At 31.1% G+C, this 11,298-nt stretch overlaps 1 protein-coding gene across 1 annotated transcript; it reads left to right on the top strand.

Annotated features, from left to right (window-relative positions):
* Positions 1-1,062: 1,062 nt before the first annotated feature.
* On the top strand, positions 1,063-11,084 carry LOC104884551 (chorismate mutase 2). The gene is made up of 6 exons (XM_019247076.2): positions 1,063-1,281; positions 5,688-5,883; positions 9,218-9,307; positions 9,399-9,542; positions 9,668-9,760; positions 10,508-11,084. Exons 1-6 carry the CDS (start codon positions 1,127-1,129, stop codon positions 10,742-10,744), a joined length of 915 nt encoding a protein of 304 aa, XP_019102621.2. The 5' UTR covers positions 1,063-1,126; the 3' UTR covers positions 10,745-11,084.
* The last annotated feature ends 214 nt before the right edge of the window (positions 11,085-11,298 follow it).

The following is an 11,298-nucleotide window of genomic DNA, read 5'->3' as shown; positions in this document are numbered from 1 at the left end:
AAAACAAAAATAGTAAGGTCTTTTAAAACATGGGTGAATTTTTTTTGCCTAGAATAATAAGTTTGATATATATGGAGAATGCTACATAATTGTGATTTACTCACTAGCTAGAAATAGAAAATAAATAAATAAATTGCCTGATTTCATGTTTATTAATAATAGGCATATTATCAATGTTAAAAATAGTTTGTTCGGTATATTATCAATGTTAAAAATAGTTTGTTCGGTTTGATACCACGCATTATTGGTTGTTAACATTCAAGGCATATTTCGACCGCGAATACTATAATAACTCGGATTAGAAGTAGATAGCTATAATTGGTATACATCAAACTAATATCACTATGAAATACAATTTTGTCACACAATTTACTATTTCTCATAGTATATAGTTCTATATGAATCAATGAATTGAAATATTGTTTTTCATGATTAATAAATATATATGATGCACACTTTGTTATTACTTTTTAATTGTTTCATTTGCTTGTCTTCATATATAGTCTACCCTCAACACTTTTGACCATATAAATTAAAGCAATTTCCAAAATATTTTAATTTCAAAATTGTATAATAATTAATAATATCAGAAAATTTAAATATTTTTTCATATAATAATATTTTTTTACACATATATTATTAAAAGACTATGATCGAATTTCACAAATTTTCCTCATATATAAAGAAGTGTAACAATTAATAAAAAAAATAAGGGTGTATATGTACAACTCATCTTGATTATTTGACACTTCAATTTAAACTTTTAAGATATACTAACTCACGTTTCGACAAGATATTAAACTATTAAAGTAGACATATTATAACTACAATATCGGATCTCTCATGTGTCCATACTCACATCACATACTATATATTATATATACATTATCAAATTTATTAGCCGTATTTTGCAACCAAAAAAAAAGTTAATAATCGGATGTTTGAACATTGACTTTTAGATATTTGACTTTTTTATTAGTGAGATAAAGTTGACCTTACATTGTTCTTTATAAGAACATCATCAGATCATATAAAAAGCACCGTAGCTCGATAATACAATCAATCTCCCATCTTCTGCTTCTCTCTCTTAATTTCAACTCACACATGCCATAGAAAGATAAATTTAATGATGATGGCATGGAGTAACGTTGAAAAAGGAGCACTTGTTTTCTTATTAATGGCGTTAGTTGTATTGAGATCAGGATATGCTCGTCACCTTCCTTCCCAAGAAGCTTCAATGGTTTCTAACGATAAAAATGGCGCCTTCTTCCATTGTCCTAAGTAAGTTTCTTTATTAAATTATGCATTATTCTACTAATTAACTTTCGTTTTCTTATAATATATAATCTTAGAGAGCGTTTTGTGTGAATGACTGAGACGAGATCCTATTATGTAATTATGATCACCTGTCAGTTTATGGGTATAAACCATTATTAGTTTAGGGAATAATACTATTAGCTTAAAGACTTTTTAACTAATAGATTTTTCGGGTTAAACTGATAGATGTTTGAGTTAATAAAATTAAGATAATCTAGATTATATTAAATAAATAGAGGTCTCATTAAGTTTTAATAGATGAATGACTTAAAACCTTAAACTAATGGACGTCAGACTCAACTGATACTCGTCTAAGTCATGTCTTGAATTGAAATAGATTCACACAAGACCTTTTGATCGATAATTTTATGATTACTCTCCTATTTGTTTTTAACTCTCACGTTGATGGTATACTATAAATGAGTGATGAGACAAGTAAATTTGGCCGGGAAGAAAGGAGAATGGCTGGGCTCACTTATGTTTTGTCATGAAATATATTTATAAAATAAAAAAAAGTTATAGTTGATCATGAGACGTTACATACTTACATTACACCTAGAGCTATTATACCCTAAATCCCCGGCCAATATGTGGAAAATATAGCTTTCTTAAATTCTTACCATATAATGTTGCATAATCGATGCATGCATCATCGCATTATTCGAAACAGTACTTAACTTCTCTTTGGGATAATTTAACAGGGTAAGTTAAACTAATTTTAGCATTGTGGACTTACTAACTTATACTATATTGAGCATCTTATCATATATTATATGTGGAGTATATGTTTGCTAGTTTGCTACTTGGTTGTAAAATGACCACCTCATTGGGTCTTGCATTTAATTTAGTGGTTAGATTAGATAAGATATATATTTTTCCGTTTCTAAATATATGTAATATTTATATATATATATATAGTAATCATTATTCATCTACCAATTTTGTCTCATATTCTCTCATAAATATATAAGAAAAATATACAAAGTGATTACAGTCAAGTGTAATGTTATTTAATTAGTCTTATTACATACTTATATGTAGTTAAAACTATCAAAGATTAATATATTTAAATATATTAACTTTGATAATTTTCACTTATATTTAGTTAAAACTATTAAGCAACAAAGCAGTGTATTATTGGATAACGTGTAGGCAAAAAATGTTAAAAAAATATAGAAAGAGAGGAAGTGTGAATTAAAATATACGACTTTTGGTAAATAAAAGAATTATTTGCTGATGAATAATGATGTCCCTTCTTGGTTATCTTCGAAATAAATGAACAAGACTCTGTATGTCCGTTGTAAAAAAACTCTTTACGTAAAAAGGGTAAGAAAACCCTAAAGGGGGTGGGGTCGTTCAATCCAATAAGTATGATTAATGGTGGTATGAGTTAGTACGCTAACCTCATGGTTTGGCCAAATAATTGAGCATGTAATGCCTCAACTTCGTTCATCTGTGTGAAATAAACTTTCGGTTTATTTCCAACATAGAAGTACTCCCTCTGTATTTTTTTATCTTTCCTACTTTGACTTTGCACGTTTGCCAATGCACTTATTTCACGTTAAATATCTTTCATTACATATTAGTAAAAATTATAATAATTGAATATTAATAAAGTACTCATTGAGACGAATCAAACAAGACCCCACATGACCATATTTTTTCTTATATATTGGGAAAAATCTAAAAGATTCTCTCTAATTGTGAATAGTGTCAAGATTCTAAGTGAGAAAGATAAAAAAATACAGAGGGAGTATATGATTATAATGTTGTATACCTTAGTAAACTTTAATAATTGTACTTTCATATTTTTTTGTACTTTTCAAACACTACAAGCAATAATTTGTTATATATAACTCTTCGTTTGTTTAAACAAGATAATGACTTCATGCCCATTAGAAAAATTTACTTTCATAATTTCAACTTTCAATGACCTATAAAAAGGATTGGTCTTACCATGAAGTTATGTTCTTTTGGGTCCAACTCCCTTATCAATTGTTGTAGAATGGTCAAAATAGAATGTTGTATTTAATTTGATAGAAGATTTGGAGGGTGATTCAATGCACATGCTTTGTTCTTTTAGATCGAATTGAATTTGATTCGTCTTAATTAAACTGAACAGAAATGAACTTAATTAGTTTGAATTAAACTGAAATGAAACTATGAGATTGTCTAAACTAAACTAAATCAAACTAAATTATCCAAATTGAACTAAACATAATGAATTTGTCTAAACTAAATTTTCATTAATTCAATAAAAAAAAAATAGGGTTTTGAGATGGAGTAAATCTCATCTGGATGATTTCTCTTTGGAGAACGTTGGAATATTAAACATGATGCTCCACGAAAAGGTCCTTGTTGTCCAACAATGAATGAGTTGAGACAAAGGTCGATTCAAAGGAGTTGTTAGCCTTAGCCCTATTGCTCTAGTCTTTTGGCCCACATCTCATCTTTTAGCCGTTGATAAATAATAAATGGATTTGAACAAAACAAATAGCCAAGAAATTTCCAAAAAAAAATAAAGTAGCTAAGAAATATCTTGTGTTACGATGAGGCCCAGTCCGCGTCTAGATTAAATTGCCGCGTTTGGCCCACTTCGTGCTTGCTCGTCACCCTTAGCTACTAAGAAATACTACCTTCGATTTTTATTAATTTACTTTTTTTTTTATAAAATTTTAGGAAAAACAATATTATGGGACATAAAAGAAAAGAGAAAATATTATTTTATATTAAAATTGGATGTATTTATGATGGAAAATTAGTAGTTCCATTCCAAAAATAGAAATAAAAGAAATGAGTAAACTAATAAGGAATATCCTAAAAAAGAATACGGGTAAACTAATAAAAATTGGAGGTAGTATGTTAGTGTTCTTTTTCTTCTTTTTTTTTTTGTTTTTTTTTGAGGGAGATAAACATTAGTTTTCTTGTTCAAGTCCCTTTAATTATTGGCTCTTTTGTGTAACCTACAATAGTAATGTAGTATTATGGAACAATTTGTTAGAAAAAAGTATTACATGCCCTAACATATCGGACAATTAAAGTATAATAAATAAAAATCAACCGATAGAATTAAAAAAAATAAACAATAAATAAAGCACAAAATTTAATGTGGAAACTCCAAATCAAAGAAAAAACGATGAACTAAACTATGACTTCGAATATGTGATGATGATACAAAGAGAATCCTTAATCTCTTTAAACTTTCTAATCTCTCTTCGGGAGTCTATCTAGGTCTAAAAATATGTATCTCACTTATGACATACAATGAATCAACGGTCTCAAACATATTTATACTAGGATTGGAAGAAAAACCTAATGAAATAAGAAATAAAGGAGTCCTAAATAAGCTTGAAAAACATCACTCGTGAATAGTTGCACCATAGCGGGTCAGAGTCACCACTAGCAGCTTATGCATTCTTCACTTCAAGAGCTACAATATTGAACACAAGTTCATCAAGTTTTCAACTAGTCATCCAAGCAATGACCAACAATCATCAAACTTTAATGATCCGATGCCTTGCTAACCATCTCCACAACTTTGTGAGAAAATTAAATGTTTATTTATGAGCACATTAAATGTTTAAAAGTATTCTCTCTGTTTCAAAATATAAGGCATTCACGTTTTACGAAAATTTGCTTTGATCACAAATATCTCTTAAATACGATAAATAAAAATTATAAAACTTATACCCTTGGATTCGTCTTGTAAAATACTATAATGACATTATTTTTTAATTTTCTATCAACATAAATTGAGAGTAATTAGCGGACAAAATTCGACCTCGAACATCGTGCTTGTCTTATATTTTGAAACGGAGGGAATAATATTAGAGAAATTTTCGGCTTGAGAGTTGAGAGTGTACGTGGAACTAATTAATTACTAATAAAATCCTCCAAAAATTTATAACATAAACCAAAATATCCGCATTCATATTTATATCGATTATCGATTGACGCGTGATTTTGAAAACATGCGATTCATAATATGGCAAGCATTGGTTTAGAAGGCAAGATTAGAAGAAATTAAGCAAAAGTGGAACCCCCCATAATCATATCACATGTACAAATAAAGCCAAGATAAGATAAGTTAGTTCGTGTCCACTACGCTTAAAATTTGATTCGTTTGCAAGTCACAACCAAACAAATTTAACGCCCCTTAATTAAAGTATGCACCTTCCTCATTCATCAATCACCACAACCCTTTTTCTTTCTACTTCTATATATTCTCTCTCCTCTTCTTTTGTTGTTAACAACTTTATCATTCCTTCATAAAATTAAAATCCTGTGTTTTTTTTTTGAACCTCATAATTTGCTACTATTTATATCCTAATTTGGTATTAATAATCTTAAGGTTTTACTATAATGGGCAGTGATGGAACAGATAATTTATCATTGGATTCAATAAGGAAGACATTAATTGGGCTTGAAGATACAATCATTTACAGTTTGATTGAAAGGTCTAAATTACCCTTGAATTCTCCTGCTTATAAATCTTCTCCTTTTCCTGGTTTTCATGGTTCTTTGATGCAACTCCTTGTCAAGGGTACTGAAGCTGTTCAAGCTCAGGTCAGTTTTTTTTATTGGTTAAGAGCATTTTTTTTGTTGGGTGTTATCTTGTTTTTGTTAATTTTGTTTGTAAAAATAGGTTGTAAGTAATACTCGTTTTTAATTACTCGCAACGTTTTTCTTTACACAAGGACAGAGGTGACAATGAAAATTCATGTGCAAATAGGGAGAAAGAGAGAATATATTGTCGATATTACATAAGTAATGGAGAATTGTTAAAAATCGAAAATTTGCTTGTTAAACAAAGATATTTATTTATTGAGAGAGATGGTAGTTCAATATAGTACCATCTCGAATTTTAAAAAATTGTCCAGGGTTTAAATCTTATCCCAATAATATGTCGGATATTTAATTCTGAGCTGTTTAATTTTGTATTCAACTTTTGAGCTGTTTAGTTTATATTCTACTTTTGAGCTGACCTGCCTTGCTTGCAGCTATATGGTGGATTTTTTTTTTTATTAGGATGAAAGTGATAAGTGGAATAGTGGGACATACTTGATTGAGAAGGGTACTTGTTATTTCAAAACTTGTATAAGTAAATAAAGCAACGGTTTAATACTTTAATAATTTGGTTTAAGAGACGGGCCAATATCTTTGTCATTTTATTGTCATGAACTCCATGAAAAAAACGGGTACGGTGTCACATTATTCCCGTGCATTCTATAATGAAGTTTATTGTGTTAGAATTCAAATTTGATTACCGTTAGTACAAAAATATGTCGAATTGCTTATAGTTGATCGGTTGGTCTACGTATAATCTCAATTAAAGAAGATTTCTATAGAATACTTGTTTGTGTTTTGACTACTATAAGTTAATTAATCGTGATAAGAGGTAAATTTGATAAAACATATAATATCACATAATACGTAATTTTTATATACCAAATAACCACTAAATTTAAGTTCTAACATCGTCAGCTTTGAATTATTTTGAGAAGATATGTTGGAATTGAGACCATAGTATTTAATTGATGCAAATTAGGATTGTTATTATTTCGAAATAATGCATAGTTAGGATTATTATAAGTTTTTTTTTTTTTTTTTGAAAGAGAAATTTCATTAATTGAAGGCCAAACGACATTTACAATAGGTATTAAAGTAAAATAAGATACAATTAAACAAGACTAAATCAAATTCGTCTTCGAAGAAACTACAATGAACCAGATCAAACAATACAGCACAGCCCCCTTGTATTTGCTGAATCAAGCAGCTATTGATGAGGAAGTCTATCATTATGATATAGTTTGGGAAGAACATTCTTGATCGAGCCAGGTTGACCGCATCCGAGATTCCAATACCTTCATGTTGAGTCTCGAACTTCAACCAATGAGAATAATTTCTCATACATAAAAACAAAAGAACCATACTCACAACTTCCATAGGGGATTATGATGTATGCAATATGGATGCTTGTCACATCCTTTTGGGACGGCCATGGCAGTTTGATAGGCATGTGAAGTATGATGGTCGAACTAATGTATGCATTGCTACTATTGGAGGTAAGAGAACTGCTTTGAAACCTCTCCCTTCCCCTATTCCAAAGAAGGGTACACTACTAGTGAGTGCTAAGGAGATTGAAAGGGAATTAGAGGAGGAACATGAAGGCTATCTTTTGATGGCAAAAGAAATTGAAGGGGAGGCGCAACCATACAAGGTTCCTAAACACCTTGAACATGTGCTTGATGAATACAGTGATGTCTTTCCTCAAGACTTACTGATACATATTGATTAAGATAACAAGAGCATTCAAAGAAAGAAACAAGAACAAAGAAAGAGAACATAAGTTGTTTGTTACAAACCGGTTCAATTAGATTGAACAACCACCACTTTCACTACCCAAATACCACCAATCTAAGATCGGAGAAGGGGATTTCCAAAACAGAAACTAAAAACCCCATAAAAGGGTTTGAGAAAATCTCATAAAGTGATACTAATTTATTGAACAAAACAAGAAAATGAACTAAAAACTGAAAATAAAAGGGAAAAAGGGGCTTACCATGGATGAAAACATACATGGCAGCCCCCTAATTGATGAAGGAGGGGTAAGGGAAGCTAGGGTTTTAGAGAGAGAAAAGGAGAGGGGAGGCTAGGTTTTTTTTCCATAAAAGTTAAGTTTTAGGATTATTATAAAGTTGATTCACTGAAGTTGTGATTAGAGTATCAGACCTATGAGGCTTTTCCTTCATTGAGGATATATTTTTGAGATTGGTTTGTCGGAACATTGACTATACTTTCTCCTCCTATATTCCTGGGGCTTTCATTATAAACTATGACCATAAAAAAAGTAATGACAAAGATTAGTGGTTAGTAGTAGACTAGTGGTAGTCTGGTAGGTGCAAAATTAACCAACTGCTAAACAAATACTCCTTCCATCACAAAATATAGTTCCCATTTCCATTTTGGGTATCCCAAAATATAGTTCCCATTTTCATATTTAGTTCCACATTTTTTCATAATTTGTCTAGAAAAACCGTATCCCATCATTTATTTGCTTCTTGAATTTTGTTTTTTCCTTTTTTATTCAACCAAAATGTTACAATTAATGCTCTTTCACCAATTATTCTCCACTCTCTCTCCTAAAATCATCTTTTTCCATACAACATTTATTTAAATAAATAATTTTTTTTATTATCCCTCTTATATTCTACTTGCATAAATTAGGGAACGGAGGGAGTAATCAAGATCATAATCATAGTTGATATTTTTCTTGGTAAACTCTCAATTTTTGTTGATTTTGTATTTTCAAAACTTATAGCTAACATCCCGAAATTAAAATTCTCATTATGCACTTTTGGGAGTAGTTTCATACACATAAAAGGGGTTAACAAACAAATTTTCTAACATCAAGTACCCAATATTTTTTGGTGAACTAAGTACCCAATATTATTGTGAGACAAATGTCCTTACTTTTTTAGTTTCTCATAGAGGTGATCAGGTGATCATGGGTCGGGTCGCGTCTAAAAAAATTGCTCATTCGTTGAGTCGGGCCAAAATTTTGTGCCGAAAGCCCGTTGTTTTGGGCCAAAATGAGCGGGTTTTTCGGGCCAAAATTGAGTCGGGCAAAAAAAAAAAAAACTACAAAGTCATTTTTGGCTTCCCAAATCCCACCCAAAGAAAAAAACTCAGGCTCGACGGGCCAAAAATTCTGCCCAAAACCCGTCCAAAAAGCGGGTCGGCCCAAAATGATAAGCTCTAGTTTCTCAGCATATAAATTTACGAATTCTCAACTGTAATGATGCAAGAATTACAAGAATAATTTGCTCCATTTCCTATTCTAGTCTGACTTTCTGTTTCTATCTTGTTAAGATTTTAAGGCAAAACCTATTTGTTTCAGTTTGGCAGATACCAAAGTCCGGAAGAAGTTCCATTTTTCCCTGATAACTTACCACCACCAATAGTACACCCCTCGCAAAACTGTTCACAGGTATTCACCCTTTTCTTAGCTCATTCAAATTTCTGGTAAAATTTATTGAGAGCACATCTTTTTCTCATAATGCTATATTGTTTCATGGTAGAAATTACCAGCAGCTGCTGCATCTGTCAATGTAAGTAAGGACATTTGGGACTTTTATGTAAACAAACTTCTACCGCAACTGGCTACCGAGGGTGATGATGGCAACTATGTATTGTCTGTGGCTTCTGATCTTGTGTGTTTACAGGTTAGTGGAAGTTATGATTTCGTTGCGAAAATATATGAACAAAAAACATTGAGCATTCCTAATTAGGGAAATTTGTTGTAAGAACTAGGATATGATGGTTTTAAGTTATGATTGTTATCTTTCAGGCCTTATCAAGGAGAATACATTATGGAAAATATGTAGCTGAAGTGAAGTTCATAAATGAGACTGAAGCTTACACTACTGCCATTCGTGCACAGGTTAGTAATTTCAATGGTTTCACTTTGCTATAGTTAGGGCATTGTTCACTTCGACATAAAATAACTGAACTGTTGGAACATTTATATTTTAAATGTGTTCGTTGATGTTATTGATGAGTTGCTTCTTCTTCGTATCTCATAAGTATTACCGTGATACTCTGTCGTTCCTAGTGGGTCGGTAAATAACTTATCGAAAAATGTATCTAATACGTGCTTGGAAGTTCTAATATCTTGTTACTCACTGTTTTATCCACACACACATCTAACATGAACTGAACTGATTGCAACCGAACCAAACTGAATTGAACTGAATTGAAATGAATTAAATTATAATGTATAGAATTGATAGTTGGGGCTTAACTAGATTGCAACTAAATTAAACTAAATTGATTGCAATTGAACTGAAAATAAGTTGGGGAGAACAGACCTTTAGAATGAAACTACCTGAAGATCCTAGCTAAGCATCTATTGGTTCAAGGAAATGGGCAATTGTGCTCTCTTTAATAGGTAGTCACATAAGGCCGTGTTCACTTCTCTTGATTAAAAAGTTTACCGAAGCTTTTAAGTTAAAAGGGAACATGGCCTAGGTTATAGCATATGTTATTCAGATGCATTCTTTTCATTGCTATATATTTTCGACGTTCCGGGTGCTGTAAGAAGAAAGTAGTGATGCACAAATTAAATTGATCATCCACCAAGTTGAATAGAAATCTCTTCTCTAACTTTTGTGGTAACTTCTTATTTCAGGACAAAGATACAATCATGAATCTCTTGACAGACACAAAAGTGGAAGCCATGGTGAAGCAAAGAGTTGCGAAGAAAGCCATGGTTTTCGGAGCAGAAGTAACTCTTAGTGACAGTAACGGTAGCAATACCAACAATTACAAAGTTGAACCTTCAGTGGTCTCTCGTCTTTACGATGAATGGGTGATTCCTCTCACTAAAGTTGTCGAAGTTGATTACCTTCTTAAGCGTCTAGAATGAAATATTCATTTGCTTGAGCTTCATAAATCCAATTGAAAATGTAATTGATGAATCTCAAAAGCAATATTTCATTCTTAAATTTATAAATGATGTACTACTACGTAAAATTTTACTAATTTTGTTGTATTATCAAGGGGAATAGTGAATACCCGTTCAAAAAATAGTAACTTTGTAAATCTATTGTGCTTAAGTTGTAGAATTCGATGGGGATGTGCTACCATTCTAGCAATACCTCTTCCTCAGAACTTGGTTATCTTATCCACTGTGCAAATGGCTACTTGACATTTGACAATTGTATGACAAGATTGTAAATATAAATGTTCAGACAATTTTATTTTAACATATGCCCATATCATGGAAGGATAGAGATAATTGATAGACCATATGATAGTTGTTCAATAAATGAAACCGTTTTTAATAGTTCTTAACCTTATATTGCTTACTCTATGAGAATAGAACATCGATACTAGATTTGGCCTTCTGCCTCATAAATCATAATGTAACACAATGAACCAAGGATGTTTTTGCTTTTTTTGGATGAAGAAAATTGGTTC

Source organism: Beta vulgaris, chromosome 2, assembly GCF_026745355.1.
Source record: "Beta vulgaris subsp. vulgaris cultivar EL10 chromosome 2, EL10.2, whole genome shotgun sequence".
Lineage (NCBI taxonomy): Eukaryota > Viridiplantae > Streptophyta > Magnoliopsida > Caryophyllales > Amaranthaceae > Beta > Beta vulgaris.
Note: the sequence above shows the minus strand (reverse complement) of the source record. Positions and strands in the feature narration are given on the sequence as shown.

Excerpts from the sequence above, each read along its gene's own strand:
- LOC104884551 (XM_019247076.2), top strand. The coding sequence starts at position 1,127 with ATGATGATGGCATGGAGTAACGTTGAAAAAGGAGCACTTGTTTTCTTA. Across the intron at positions 5,884-9,217 it reads CTGAAGCTGTTCAAGCTCAG|TTTGGCAGATACCAAAGTCC; the intron begins GTCAGTTTTTTT and ends TATTTGTTTCAG. Across the intron at positions 9,543-9,667 it reads CTGATCTTGTGTGTTTACAG|GCCTTATCAAGGAGAATACA; the intron begins GTTAGTGGAAGT and ends GTTATCTTTCAG.